The sequence below is a fragment of the Oncorhynchus nerka genome, linkage group LG2 (assembly GCF_034236695.1).
Source record: "Oncorhynchus nerka isolate Pitt River linkage group LG2, Oner_Uvic_2.0, whole genome shotgun sequence".
In the NCBI taxonomy this organism is placed as follows: domain Eukaryota; kingdom Metazoa; phylum Chordata; class Actinopteri; order Salmoniformes; family Salmonidae; genus Oncorhynchus; species Oncorhynchus nerka.
Window position 1 is genome coordinate 50,589,462 of NC_088397.1, and position 14,361 is coordinate 50,603,822.

The 14,361-nt window shown below is 44.5% G+C and overlaps 1 protein-coding gene and 2 long non-coding RNA genes across 4 annotated transcripts in view; 1 reads left to right on the forward strand and 2 right to left on the reverse strand.

Annotated features, from left to right (window-relative positions):
- Positions 1 to 14,361, forward strand: part of LOC135575175 (uncharacterized) — a 94,044-nt gene that overhangs the window by 59,357 nt on the left and 20,326 nt on the right. The gene's annotated exons all lie outside the window — the stretch shown is intronic.
- Positions 1,169 to 5,438, reverse strand: LOC135575164 (general transcription factor II-I repeat domain-containing protein 2-like). The gene is made up of 2 exons (XM_065027674.1): positions 1,459 to 5,438; positions 1,169 to 1,377 (listed from the first exon to the last, which is right to left on the reverse strand). The coding sequence occupies exon 1, from the start codon at positions 5,207 to 5,209 to the stop codon at positions 4,181 to 4,183; it is 1,029 nt and encodes a 342-aa protein (XP_064883746.1). The 5' UTR covers positions 5,210 to 5,438; the 3' UTR covers positions 1,169 to 1,377; positions 1,459 to 4,180.
- Positions 1,169 to 13,359, reverse strand: LOC135575166 (uncharacterized). The gene is made up of 3 exons (XR_010465733.1): positions 13,049 to 13,359; positions 11,335 to 11,417; positions 1,169 to 1,605 (listed from the first exon to the last, which is right to left on the reverse strand). It is a non-coding gene; the product is annotated as an uncharacterized LOC135575166 (long non-coding RNA).

Genomic DNA, 14,361 nt, shown 5'->3' on the forward strand with positions numbered 1-14,361 from the left:
TTATGCTTTCACTTTGAGGCTGGCGGCAGATATCCTCTCCTCACTTTACTTTCTTTCTTTTGCTCTCTCTCTCTCTCTCTCTCTCTCTCTCTTTCCCTTATTAGCCCCATTTATTTATTGTTCGGTAATATTATACTGTCAAAGATGATCATTTTGCAGAGGTATTATTCACAATCATCACCTCTGTGCACTCTCTTTGTGCTGCCTGGATCATCTCAGGTTTCTAGTGGTCGGTCGGTCTGTGTGGGACAGCAGTGGGCCTGACTGTGGACCCTGCAGGAAGGAGGACAGTGTTGTGCAGTGCAGATATAACCCCTGGATTTAGTCCTCTGGAGTAACCAAAGAGCCTCCAGCTGCGACACGACTCCTCTCCTGTTGTCAATACTCCCTTAATCACACTATTATTCATACCTGTTTGCCTTCCCTGAAAAAAATAGAGGTGTAATCTGTTTTAAAGCTGTGATGTAAAGAAAAGTAGGGATTTCCCCACCTCATGGTGCTCGGGCGCCTGCTTGTTGACCTCTGTGAAATGGCTTCATTGTGTAACTGGGGATATCAACAGTTAGTTGGGTTGTGAAAATGTAGAGAGAGGCTAACCATATGTGAATGCTTAAGTTTGGTATTGGTGCAAACTAGAAAGAGGAGATGACAAAAAGCTTTTGTTGTTGAGTGGCATACTGCCTTTCTCCGGTTACTCAGACAGTTATCTACCTAAAGTGGTCTTCACAAATGCATTGATGTGAGAGTCAATTGAAACTTCTTAAAAGGCTCTTGTTATTTCTGTTGTTTATGTTTTGAGTGTCATTCCTCTGCCTGAACCTCTGAATTCATCTCACAACATAATGAAACCCTGCAAAGGGACTTTTCTTTAACACTTTCTGTCTTACAAAAGTGTTTTTTTTCATCACCTATCCTGCTGATAGAGGTAACATCAAAACAGTCTTTCCTGTGGTTTGAGTTGTGGTGTTTCTCTGTGCTGCAATCCATATGTCTGTACACTAACAACAGACGCATGCACAAGTGTTTTCTCTTCAACCATTTGTATGCTTCACCACATCCCCTCTGTTGACCAGTCTGTATAAGCTTATCAAACGCTCTCTGTGACACCTCTAGACCAATTACAAAATCTGTGTTGATGTTCGTACTACTGAATTAAACAATAGCCATATTTAGTCTGTCAGGACTATACCTTGAATTTATTTCATAACATTGCTTATATATGATTCGTGAGGTTCCTTCCATTCCTTAAGTATCTCCCATCACTGACTGTGAATCTGATTGGATTTAAGCTGCAGCACAGGAGTGTGATGATGATGCTGCTGTATGCACGTTCCTTCTCCTCCTGTATTGTCATGGTGACTGGGGGAGGGGGTGACCCTGTAGGAGTAGATGAACAGTGGTCATCGTTCACCTCGGGCTGATGGACAGATGCTGATTTAGGTTGATTTAGTGCATCACCTGGTGGACACTGCTAGGAATGATCCCATCTGAATGGAGTAGGAGCTGGCTGTGGGAAGTGTGGGTTTGGAGAGCTCTACTGATTCCACGTCATACAGGGTTCTACCACAGAGGGCTTATATGAACCTCAACTCCTTATTCTATGGCCTGCAAGAGAAAGAGTGTTTTCCGACAGGAAAGAAACATGTCAACTCTCTGACATCACCGTCCTGACGTTTAGAAGGCCTTTTTCACACACTACCCTTTTAAGTCAGTGTGTCATAAACTAGTTCCTAGGGCACAGCGTTAGCTATTCATCATGTTCACATTTGTGACCCACCACCTGGATTCAGTCCAATGTAGCAAAATTTGAAATTGTTTTTTTTACATTGGATAAAAGTAGACACTCAGAGCTACAAATGGTATATCATACACTACAGTTGAGGGAAAATGGAAACTAATTCTGCTTTGAATGTTCATAAACTTGTAACCCCACTTTGGAGAAAATGCCCCTTGAATGTTTTGGTATGCCAACTGGAGAGCTCTTCTTTGTCTACACCCATTCAGCATCGTTCACACCCTCTTAAGCTTTAGCCCCACCCATCTCTTTAAAGATTCACATGTGAGGCCATGTGCTAAACAGAGTGAGTAGTGTAGTAAACAACCAAAGTTTTCAAGGCTAAATATGGTAACCGTAGTAGTCTACAATAAGGGAGTCCTTGGCCTATATCCTAATCTGACTTTGGTGCAGGTTATGTTGTTCACATTACCATCTCTGGTAAACACACCAGCCATGTGTATGTGACAAATAAAATTTGATTTGATATCAAATACAAGTAAATTTGTCACATGCACAGGACACAGAATGTCACGCATAGTGGGCTGCCTCCCAGGTTTCCGCAGCGTGCCGAAACCAATTGTCCACCGCAGGGGCCTCGGTCTGGCTCTGATACCAAGGAGCCAGAACCGGCTGATACCCTAATACACATTGAAAGGGAGTAAGGTTAGTGGAGGAGTGACGTAGCGAGTTCTGAGCCATCTCTGCCCAGGGCACGAACTTCGCCCACTCCCCCGGCCGATCCTGGCAATAAGACCGCAGAAACCTACCCACATCCTGGTTAACTCTCTCCACCTGCCCATTACTCTCGGGGTGAAAACCTGAGGTAAGACTAACCGAGATCCCCAGACGCTCCATAAACGCCTTCCAGACCCTTGATGTGAACTGGGGACCCCGATCAGACACTATATCCTCAGGCACCCCATAGTGCCGGAAAACGTGTGTAAACAGGGCCTCTGCAGTTTGTAAGGCCGTAGGGAGACCGGGCAAAGGGAGGAGACGACAGGACTTTGAAAACCGATCCACAACGACCAGGATCGTGGTGTAACCCTGTGAAGGTGGAAGATCAGTCAAAAAATCCACCGACAGGTGCGACCATGGCCGTTGAGGAACGGGTAGAGGTTGCAGCTTACCTCTGGGCAGGTGTCTAGGAGCCTTGCACTGGGCGCACACCGAACAGGAAGAAACATAAATCCTCACATCCTTAGCTAAAGTGGGCCACCAGTACTTTCCTTCAAGACACCGCATCGTCCGACCTATCCTAGGATGACCAGAGGAGGGTGACGTGTGAGCCCAATATATCAATCGGTCGCGGACAGCAGACGGAACGTACAGACGACCAGCTGGACACTCGGGGGGAGAGGGCTCTGCACGTGACGCCCGCTCAATGTCCGCGTCCAGCTCCCACACTACTGGCGCCACCAGACACGAAGCTGGGAGTATGGGAGTGGGATCCATGGACCGCTCCTCTGCGTCATACAGCCGAGACAATGCGTCTGCCTTAACGTTCTGGGAGCCTGGTCTGTAAGAAAGAGTAAACACAAAACGAGTGAAAAACATGGCCCACCTTGCCTGGCGAGGATTCAATCTCTTCGCCTGCCGGATGTACTCCAGATTGCGGTGGTCAGTCCAAATGAGAAAAGGGTGTTTAGCCCCCTCAAGCCAATGCCTCCACACCAGGGGTGTCAAAGTCAAATGGACGGAGGGCCAAATAAAAAAATCAGCTACAAGACGAGGGCCGGACTGTTCGAATGTTCATTGAAAATTTTTTAAATGACGCATATAGTCTAGTGAACCTAATTGAACCTACTGAAAACCTAACAAATATATTACAATATGATCAGATAAATAAAGCAATATTTTCTTATGGCTCTGTCAGTAATCTTTAATTTTCAACAGACACAAAAGACAAATTTCCTTTATATAAATATCCCCATAACATGAACATTAAATGAAAGAAACCGGTATTCAAGGCACCATCAGTAGACTATATTTTCTATTTTAGCAAAAGTGGGCTAAATTTACTTCAAAGAAAAAACAATAATAGCAATTTTCTATCATCCACTCAACTGAAATATTTTTAAAATATAATTGGATTGAAATACAAAAAAATAAAGTGCAAAAATCTATTAATCAAAAACAACACTTTGTTTAAGGAGAAGTAACATGCAGTGAAAACAAATATTAAATTTTAACTTTTAAACTTGAACTGAGTAAAAACTCTAAATATGTGATTGCACAGTAATGTTCACTTGTTTGAGGTTGAGGGTGATACTTGGTGGTGTCCCATCTTTTCCACAAGTTCATCAATGTTCGGGGTAAGGCTCTGAGCTGAAGAAATCCTCAGAATTGAGTGGAGGTGTTCAGCAGTAAGTCGACTTCTGTGTGATGTTTTGTTCAGGTTCATCAAAGAAAACAGTTGTTCACACAGGTATGTGCTGCCAAACATAGACAACGTTTGAGCAGCCTGGATGCGCAGCTGGGGCATTGTGCCGGGAGGAAACGGGCGAACTCCGCAGCACCCACTGCCGCATATTTTGCCCTCAGTGCATCATTGCATTGGAGGTCAATCAACTCCATTTGGAGGTTTGGTGGTGAGCTTTCCACGTCAACAGCAAATGGGTTACCGAGCAGTTCCAACCTGCTTTTTTGTGCTTCAAAGTCAGCAAATCGGCGTCGAAAGTCAGCGGCAAGCATACCTATTTTATCAGCCAACTGTGTGCTCGGGAACGCACTGGTAGAGAGCTTCTCTTTCATGGTCTGGCAGCTGGGAAAGTGGCTCAAATTTTCTTTCCGCATCTGCGTCTCCCACAGAGTCAGTTTGGTTTTAAATGCCTTCACTGTACTGTACATATCAGAGATGACACGATCCCGACCCTGCAGCTGCAAGTTTATTGCATTCAGATGACTCGTAATGTCACACAGAAAAGCCATTTCACACAGAAACATTTCGTCTCGGAGTTGTGTTGTGTCTTTCCCTTTGCTGTCCAAGAACAGACAAATCTCCTCACGAAGCTCGAAACATCTTTGAAGCACCTTTCCCTGGCTTAGCCATCGCACCTCTGTGTGATAAGGCAAATCACCATGCTCCGTTTCTAACTCCGTCAGAAATGCCTTGAACTGGCGGTGATTCAAACCTTTGGCTCTGATAAAGTTAACTGTGCGCGTGATGATGCTCATTACATGCTCCATTTTCAAGGCTTTACCGCACAACGCTTCCTGGTGTATGATACAATGATAAGCTGTCAGCTCACCTGTCGCGTTTTCCTCTTGCATCTTTTCCCGTATCTTCGCCACCAGTCCGCTCCTGTGTCCACACATCGCAGGTGCTCCGTCGGTTGTCAAACCCACGAGTTTTTCCCAAGGCAGCTCCATCTCATTTACACATCTTGACACCTCTTCATACAAATCATGCCCCGTAGTTGTGCCATGCATAGGACGTAAAGCCAAAAACTCCTCTGTCACGCTTAGGTTGGAGTCCACTCCGCGGATGAAAATTGACAACTGGGCAATGTCAGAAATGTCGGTGCTCTCATCCACAGCCAAGGAATATGCAATAAAATCTTTTCCCTTTTTCACAAGCTGCTCTTTTAGATTGATGGACAACTGGTCTACTCTCTCGGCAATGGTGTTTCTGCTCAGACTCACATTTAAAAAGAGTTGCCTTTTTCTGGGCAAACTTCGTCACAAACTTTAATCATGCAGTTTTTGATGAAATCCCCTCCGTAAATGGCCGGGCTGATTTAGCGATCTCTTCTGCCAAAATAAAACTGGCCTTGACAGCAGCCTGGCCTTGTGATTTGGCTTTTTTGAACAGAGCCTGTCGAGATTTGAGGCCTCGTTTTAATTCCTCTGCCTTTTGTAGCCTTTGTTCCATGTCCATATTCTTGTTTTTGTCCGCGTGTTTCGTTTCATAATGTCGTCTCAGATTATACTCTTTCAGTACCGCCACACTTTCTCCACACAGAAGACACACAGGTTTTCCAGCTACCTTCGTGAACATATACTCCGACTCCCACCTTGTTTGAAACCCCCGGTTCTCAGTATCCACCTTCCGTTTTGCCATTTTTGATGGGTATCTGAAAGTTAATTTTACTGTGATGCTGACGACTGCTGTGCCAATAAATATTGAAATGAAGCAGCCTACTGCTCGGTGCGTCACCTTTGCATTGTGGGAAATGTAGTATTGGTGCGTGTAAAAGATCTGCGGGCTGCCGGCTTGCTGCGGGCCGGTTCTAATAATAAATCAAGATCATCCCAGGGGCCGTAAAAAACCTTCTTGCGGGCCGGATGTGGCCCGCGGGCCTTGACTCTGACATATGTGCTCCACACCTTCAAGGCTTCTACGACAGCTAACAGCTCTCGGTTCCCTACATCATAGTTTTGCTCCGCTGGGCTGAGCCTCTTCGAAAAGAAAGCACAGGGGCGAAGTTTCAGTGGCGCACCCGAACGCAGAGAGAGCACTGCTCCTATCCCAGCTTCGGATGCGTCCACCTCCACTATGAATGGCAAAGAGGGATCCGGATGAGCCAACACAGGCACCGAGGTAAACAGAGTCTTCAGGTGCTCAAAAGCCCTGTTCGCCTCAGCCGACCACTGCAAGCGCACCGGGCCCCCCTTTAGCAGTGAGGTAATGGGAGCTGCCACCTGACCAAAACCCCGGATAAACCTCCGGTAGTAATTGGAAAACCCCAAAAAACGCTGCAACTCCTTTACCGTGGTTGGAGTCGGCCAATTACGCACGGCTGTAATGCGGTCGCTCTCCATCTCCACTCCTGAAGTGGAAATCCGATGCCCTAGGAAGGAGATGGATTGTTGGAAAAACAAGCATTTCTCAGCCTTGACATATAGATCATGCTCCAACAGGCGACCAAGCACCCTGCGCACCAGGGACACATGCTCGGCGCGTGTAGCAGAGTATATCAGAATATCATCGATATACACCACTACACCCTGCCCGTGCAGGTCCCTGAAGATCTCATCTACAAATGATTGGAAAACTGATGGAGCATTCATCAACCCATATGGCATGACCAGGTACTCATAATGACCTGAGGTAGTGCTAAATGCCGTCTTCCACTCATCACCCTTCTTAATACGCACCATTGTACGCACTCCTGAGATCCAATTTTGTGAAAAAACGTGCCCCGTGCATTAACTCAATAACCGTATTGATCAGAGGCAGCGGGTAGCTATATTTCACTGTGATTTTATTAAGACCTCGATAATCGATGCACGGGCGTAAACCGCCATCCTTTTTCTTCACAAAAAAGAAACTCGAGGAGATGGGTGAAATGGATGGCTGAATGAACCCCTGATGCAGGGATTCAGAGACATATGTCTCCATAGCCTCCGTCTCCGCTTGCGATAGGGGATACACTTGACTCTTGGGATATGCAGCGTCTACCAGGAGATCTATCGCACAATCCCCCCGTCGATGGGGTGGTAATTGAGTCGCCTTCTTTTTACAGAAGGCGAGAGCCAAATCGGCATATTCGGGGGGAATGGAATGCGCACGGTGGAGACCTGGTCCGGACTTTCCACCGTAGTAGCACCAACGGAAACCCCTAAACACCTACCTGAGCATTCTCGCGACCACCCCGTGAGAGCCCTCTGTGGCCAAGAAACAGTGGGGTTATGACAAACTAACCAGGGTAGGCCTAGCACCACAGAATACGCAGGAAAATCAATAAGGAAAAGACTAATCCTCTCCTCGTGACCCTCCTGCGTTATCATACACAAAGGTGCGGTAACCTCCCTGATAAACCCTGACCCTAATGGCCGACTATCTAAGGCATGAATAGGGATAGGCATATCCACAGGAACAATAGGGATCCCTAAACTATGAGCTAGACTTTTATTAATGAAATTCCCAGCCGCACCTGAATCAACTAGTGCCTTATACTGGGAATGCAGTGAAAAATCAGGAAAAAAGACAGAGACAAACATTAGTGCAGCAGAGGGCTCTGGATGAGAATGGTGCCTACTCACCTGGGGTGACGCCAGAATGCCCTGCCTGCCCTCTCTATTCCCAGAGGAACCAACCCGGCACCGACCAGCAGTGTGCCCTCTGCGACCATGAATGGTGTTCAAGCGGGAACCCCCTCCGGTCTCCCTGCGCACCATCCCTCCCAATTCCATAGCTTCGGGAGAGAGGGTGCGCGAGGATGGAACAACCAGACCCCGATCTAGACGTCCACGAGCAGCCAGCATGTTGTCCAGCTTAATGGACATGTCCACCAGCTGGTCGAAGGTGAGGGTGGTGTCTCTACAGGCCAGCTCCCGACGGACATCCTCGTGTAGACTACATCGGTAATGGTCGATCAGGGCCCTGTCGCTCCATCCAGCACCGGCAGCCAAGGTCCTAAACTCCAAAGCAAAATCCTGTGCACTCCTCGTCTCCTGCCTCAGATGATAGAGAAGCTCACTCGCTGCTTTGCCTTCAGGTGGGTGATCGAATACTATCCGGAATTGGCGGGTGAACTCCTCAAAATGGTCCAACGCCGCATCCTCCCTTCTACACACAGCGCTGGCCCATTCCAGGGCTCTCCCGGTGAGGCATGAGACGAGGGCGTAACTCTTCTCACGGTCAGATGGTACTGGGGAGGCCGTGGCTAGATATAAGTTTAGCTTGAGGAGGAAACCCTGGCAGCCGGCAGTATCTCCATTGTATCCCGTAGGTAGGGATAAATGGATCCTCGATTCCGGAGAGGAAAAAACGTTCACGGGAGATTCCGGTTGTGGTGGTGGTGGCGCTGGAGAAACTCCCTGTATCTCCCAGCGATCCATTTTCTGGACAATGTGCTCCATGACGGAGCTGATACAGTCAAGCTCCCTCGCTTGTTCCTGAACGTGTTCCTCCAGGTCCATGGGTATAGTGTCTTCTCCTGCTGACTTCATATATTTTTGGTCAGAGATTCTGTCACGCATAGGTGTAATAGGTGGCAGGGAAGTCAGGCGCAGGAGAGTCAAAATGGAGTTTAAATATGGAGTCTTTTAATAAAGTTCCACGAGTATGCTCCATAACAATAAATGTACAAACAAACAAAACATGGGTACGAAAACCCGCCACGCACCTATACAAACAAGCACACTACACAGACAACAAATCAATCTCTGACAAAGACATGAGGGGAAACAGAGGGTTAAATACACAACAGGTAATGAATGGGATTGAAAACAGGTGTGTGGGAAGACAAGACAAAACCAATGGAAAATGAAAAAAGGATCAATGATGGCTAGAAGACCGGTGACGTCGAACGCCGAGCACCGCCCGAACAAGGAGAGGCAACGACTTCGGCAGAAGTCGTGACACAGAAGGTGAAAATAGTACAGTGAAATGGTTACTAGCATATTTGCTCAGTAGCAATATCAAAAACACAGTTTCCAGATACAAATATTTGATAATTATTAGATTACGCTTATCCCAGACACACTTGTCTAAATTGATGGGTCATGTGAAAGAAATGCTATAACCACATCTAGCTAAGTGGATGGGTCACTATTGTCTAGACATGTACACATGTTCATGAAATACAATAGCTGGCCGTAATCTCCCCCAGACACACCTTGCTAACTTGATGGGTCATGTAATCATCTGGCGAAGTGGAGTCTCTTGTTTAGACATGTAACTAGCTAGCTAAACAATGAACCGGAATAAACCAAACTCATACTGCTACCAATACAAACGTATTGTCATACAGTAGCCCTAGTATGAATATGCAAGTAGCTAAAGCTAACCAACTAGGTTTGATGTTCGCTAGCTAACTAACATTAGGCTATAATTAGCAGTGCAACTAGCCCATCACAACTTTTTCCAACTGATCTGTTGATTGCGCCTGCTAAATTCGGGGCGTCAGGGTTGTTGAGAAAAGTAACACATTTTTTATTTCTCGATGGCTAACGTTGTAAAAACAACAAAAAAATCTGCTCTAGAAAGGATGATCAACACATACTGAGCAGCTAACGTTATCGACAGAAGCATGCTTCACGGCAGACCAATCCACACTCATCTCCCGGCATGTCCAGCCCATCCATTATCTCAGCCAGTCATGGCTAGCGGGAAGGTTCCTGTCTTTTTCCATAGCTCCATAAATATAACAATTTTATTTGTATTTACATAGGGAATACAAGTTTGTTATTAACCTCTTGCCTCTACTTGGGACGCTTGCGTCCCAACTAGAGCTCTGGAAATGCAAATGCGCTACGCTAAATGCTAATAGTATTAGTTAAAACTCAAAAGTTCATTAAAATACACATGCAGGGTATCAAATTAAAGCTACACTCGTTGTGAATCCAGGCAACAAGTCAGATTTTTAAAATGCTTTTCGGCGACAGCATGAGAAGCTATTATCTGATAGCATGCACCAATACACTACAACAGAAAAGCACAGCAGGGGACGTAAACAAAATAATTAGCATTTCGGCGTTACACAAACCGCACAATAAAATAGAAAACAGTCATTACCTTTCACCATCTTCTTTGTTGGCACTCCTAGATGTCCCATAAACACTATTGGGTCTTTATTTCGATTAAATCGGGCCATATAAAGCCAAGATATCGTTATATGTAGACTGTGTGATAAACGAAAAAAACAGCGATTTCACAACGTAACGTCATTTTTTAAAATTCAAAAAGTAGACGATAAACTTTCACAAAACACTTCGAAATACGTTTGTAATGCTACTTTAGGTATTAGTAAACGTTAATAAGCGATAAAAATCATCCGTAGGCGATGTAAATATCATTAGCTGTCGTCTTGGAAAAAATTTCAGGAGAGAGCTCTTCCGGAATGATCTGGGCGGAGACCGGAGGTAAGTGGTGCCCCTCTTTCGGTTCAACCAAGAATCAAAGATGATTCAATTCACAAGACTCTAGACAACATGGGGATGCTGTTGGAGTTGAATGCTCGGTCTTATCTAATTCGGCTCACTGTTAACAATTGCTGGAAGTGGCGCAAGGATATTTATTTCCATTTTCTGTGATCAGGTTTTCCTGCGCTTTCCGATGTAACGCACGTTATGTAATAGCCACAGTCGTGATTTAACCAGTTTTAAAAACGTCCGAGGGTTTCCTATCCACACATTCTAACCATATGAACGTACTATATTCCTGGCATGAGTAGCAGGGCGCTGAAATGTTGCGCGATTTTTAACAAAATGTTCAAAAAAGTAGAGGGTCGACTGAAGAGGTTAAGGCACATACAAGTTCACATGTTCCAGAAGGCATTTCTGCCAAAAAATGCATTTGGATAAAATACAACAAAAAAAAGACGTTCAAATGCCTCTCCTGTGAAGTAGTGACGTGCAACATACGCCTAGCTTCCTGAAACGGGTCACATTTTGAACCGTATTAGAATGGTTTGTGATTTGACTTCAGTTGTTCTCTGTGCTTCGTAATGCCAGTATACAGTGTTATCTGTGTTGAGGTCATTACTTTAATAGGCTTTATTGATCTAAACAACATTAGGGGTTGCGGTGATGTTATTAAGGTAGAGATAACTTCTGTGTAATTCCACTAAAACAATATATTAGTGCTTTATTGGTCTAAATAACTTTACCTTTTAGACAGTAATGTAGGAGTTAAGTCACCCTGGCTCTATGTCTCCGGGATCTTAATAAAGCATTTCCTCTGGACAGCCTGCTGTGAAGAGAGTGAAAAACGACAGGTTAAAAGGCATGCTGGGAAGTTTCCATGCCATCACTGTAAATCATTTCTTTTGAATACACAAATAAGGCTTGAGAAGAGCTGTGAGCGGGGAGGGACCAGGGGAGAGTTAGTGGAGCCATGGGCCTCAAAACATTCTCTGTTTTACACATGAATGTACTGGTGGGAGTAGTGAGTCCAAGGTTCCCCATGGTTCTCCGTGGTTCCCCGTGCTCAGGGGGACGTGGGCACCTCAGTGTAGGCAGTAGCTCAGTGGTCTACCTTGTTAACACCCATATGTAGGAGTTATTACAAATGTAGGATCCTAATTTGATCACCCTGTTGCAGGAGAACTTCTTGCAATGCGGTTTATAAAGGCTTCTGAAGTTTGTAATTTCCACTTTGAAATTTGACTTAATTTTCCCTTATGTATCAATCCCTACAAAAATGTCCATTAATTCAAATTCAAATAGTAATTCACATTTCCAGTTGCTGCAGGATTATTTTCCTGCTGCAGCAAACTGGCTCAAATTAAGATCCTACATCTATATAAGTCTTAAATACTTTTCTTCCTCTGATCGATGTGTCAGAAATGAGCTTTGGGTAGACTAACATCCTGACATATTTAACAGATTTGTAGCAATAATTAAAGTATGGGTATTGTTAGTGTTTTTGTTATTGATTAAACTGTTCATTGGTTTATACTGCAAACTTTTTAATGGACAGTCGCAATATTTCTTTCCTTTCAAGGGCACACTATATCCAATATTTATATGAAATAACGATCCCATTTATCAGGAAGCATATTTTCAGGGGAATTTTAATTTGCAGCTATTTAAAGCCTGGGTTTTGGTAATGAATTATTTTGTCATCTTGCCTCTGATGAGATTCATCTTTAATAACTGTAACAATTATTTTATTAAAAAGAGAAGCCGTGCATTATGGCTATCTCGCCAAGGTCTCGAGCTGGAAAGAATTCTCATTAAGAGCATTATATTACCCCGTAGTGCTTTCATTTGGATGTCCCGCTGAAATTACATTACGTGTCAACAATGCTTGTGTTAGAAGTAAGCAGTCATATTTACAGAGGCTAGCTTTTTTCATTTGCCAGCTGACACTTGGAGATTAAAAGCGATACTAATGCTTAATATCTGATTAAGTCATTTAAATGGGAAAACTGTTCTAAAAGGTTGACTTTTAATATAAAGTGAGGAATTGAGTTCTCTACCTTCTGGCTTTGATATTAGTTTTACATTTTGGAACCAACTTAGGATTGTGGTAATGATACTTTTGTTAAACAAAGCACTGACACCCAACCCACCCAATTTGATTCCTGTCCAAATTGGATGTATGTCCTAGTGTCATGATTGATCAATCCTATGTTTGTTCTACGACATCCTGAAGACGTGTTGTGTTGTCAGGTTTGTCATGCTTTGTGTCTGTCTGGCAAAGCGCTGGCTCAGGAAGGGTTTTCGTTAATGACATGGTTGTAATTGTTTGTCAGTGTGGTAATGTGTGATTTCCTACCACCATGTGAAGTTGGGAGGTTGAAGAAGGCATGGTGTCAGGAAGACAAAGTGCTGTGATTTGTCACCAGCCGAACGTCTTGTAAAATATTTTTTACTCACCCACATAGTCTTCTGGGAGGGGGTTGTAACATCATGATCATTTAAATACTGTATAACTCCTTCATATGCCATCATTTTCTCTCTAAACGGAACATGCAGGAAGCTCAGCAGTAAATGAGTAGTTATCTCGTCTGTAAACATAATCGTGAGTTTTGTCCCACCCAAGTGTTCCTAAAAGGCAACTGTGTTTTTGGAGGAATGGAAACTTGATGATCTGAGGGATATTGTGACAAGCAAGCAATAGAGACAAAAGCATTTGGAGAGAATGAATGATTGTGTGTCGCTGTGTGTGCCACGCGTTTTTGTCAGCGAAGTGATGCCTACCATCTCCGTTTTAAAGGAAGACAGAAGTGAAATCACCAAATGTAACGTCAACTTTTATTTTTAGATTTTGGTTAGAATCCTCACTTCCTTAAATGTATTATTCTCAACAGAGGCTATTTCACCATCTGATGAGAAGAGAGATTTCAAATTTGCTCAGTATAAGTGGAAGACTGCATGTGACCAGGTAATTTGGGGATAAATCATTTCTTCACCTCATCACGAGGGGTGCCCATGTACTGTATTGGATGGGTCTACCCCTCTTTCTACCTCCATGTTGGTTTGGTAGGGGGGTAGATTCCCCCTAGTTATCAAATTAATGAGTTCCAATCAGGAATACAAGCCAAACAAAGGAGAAGTGTTACAGTATGCAGATGTCTCCAGAGGGTGCTACTTATTGTCACAATTGCCCTTTTGTCCGCCCCCCCCCCCCCCATTTCAATTCATGTCTTCATTGGTTATTCTCAGTCTGGTTTTGCACACATGGGTAGTGTAATCAGCTAAATGTAGCTGTTGCTTTCTTATTATTACCTGGGTGCTTAACACAGATTTTTTTTCCTTCAAGGACAAATGGTGTACGAGAAGGCTGATCCCGTGTGAAGTCCCTGAGCTCCCGGCGAGCAGCAGATCCCTTTTCAGCACCAGCTGTTCTCTCAGATACACTGGGCCGCACTGAAATTCTCTTAATATAATTTTGGGGACTCAGGAGAATAGCGCAAAACATGCGTCCCAGCGAGGAGAGCGTTGAATTTTTTTATCAGCAGGCCTCAACTCGCTGAGTTAGTGGGCAGCGCTTTCATTCATGAGCAGATGTTCAGCGCAGTTACGCTCTGCAGTTAATGTGAACTTATTGGCCTCTCTGCCATTGGCTGCAAGGACGTTGGCAGCGACCTGGCATCTGAGAATTACTCCTGGTAAAAAGCGCAAGCCAGGGAAGTGTAGCCGTGGCCTTTTTTTAGCCACTTCCCAGCCCACAAGCTGTAGCCGGAGAG

Bases quoted from the DNA above. Each gene is read 5' to 3' on its own strand.
- LOC135575164 (XM_065027674.1), bottom strand. From the start codon at position 5,209: ATGCATGGCACAACTACGGGGCATGATTTGTATGAAGAGGTGTCAAGA.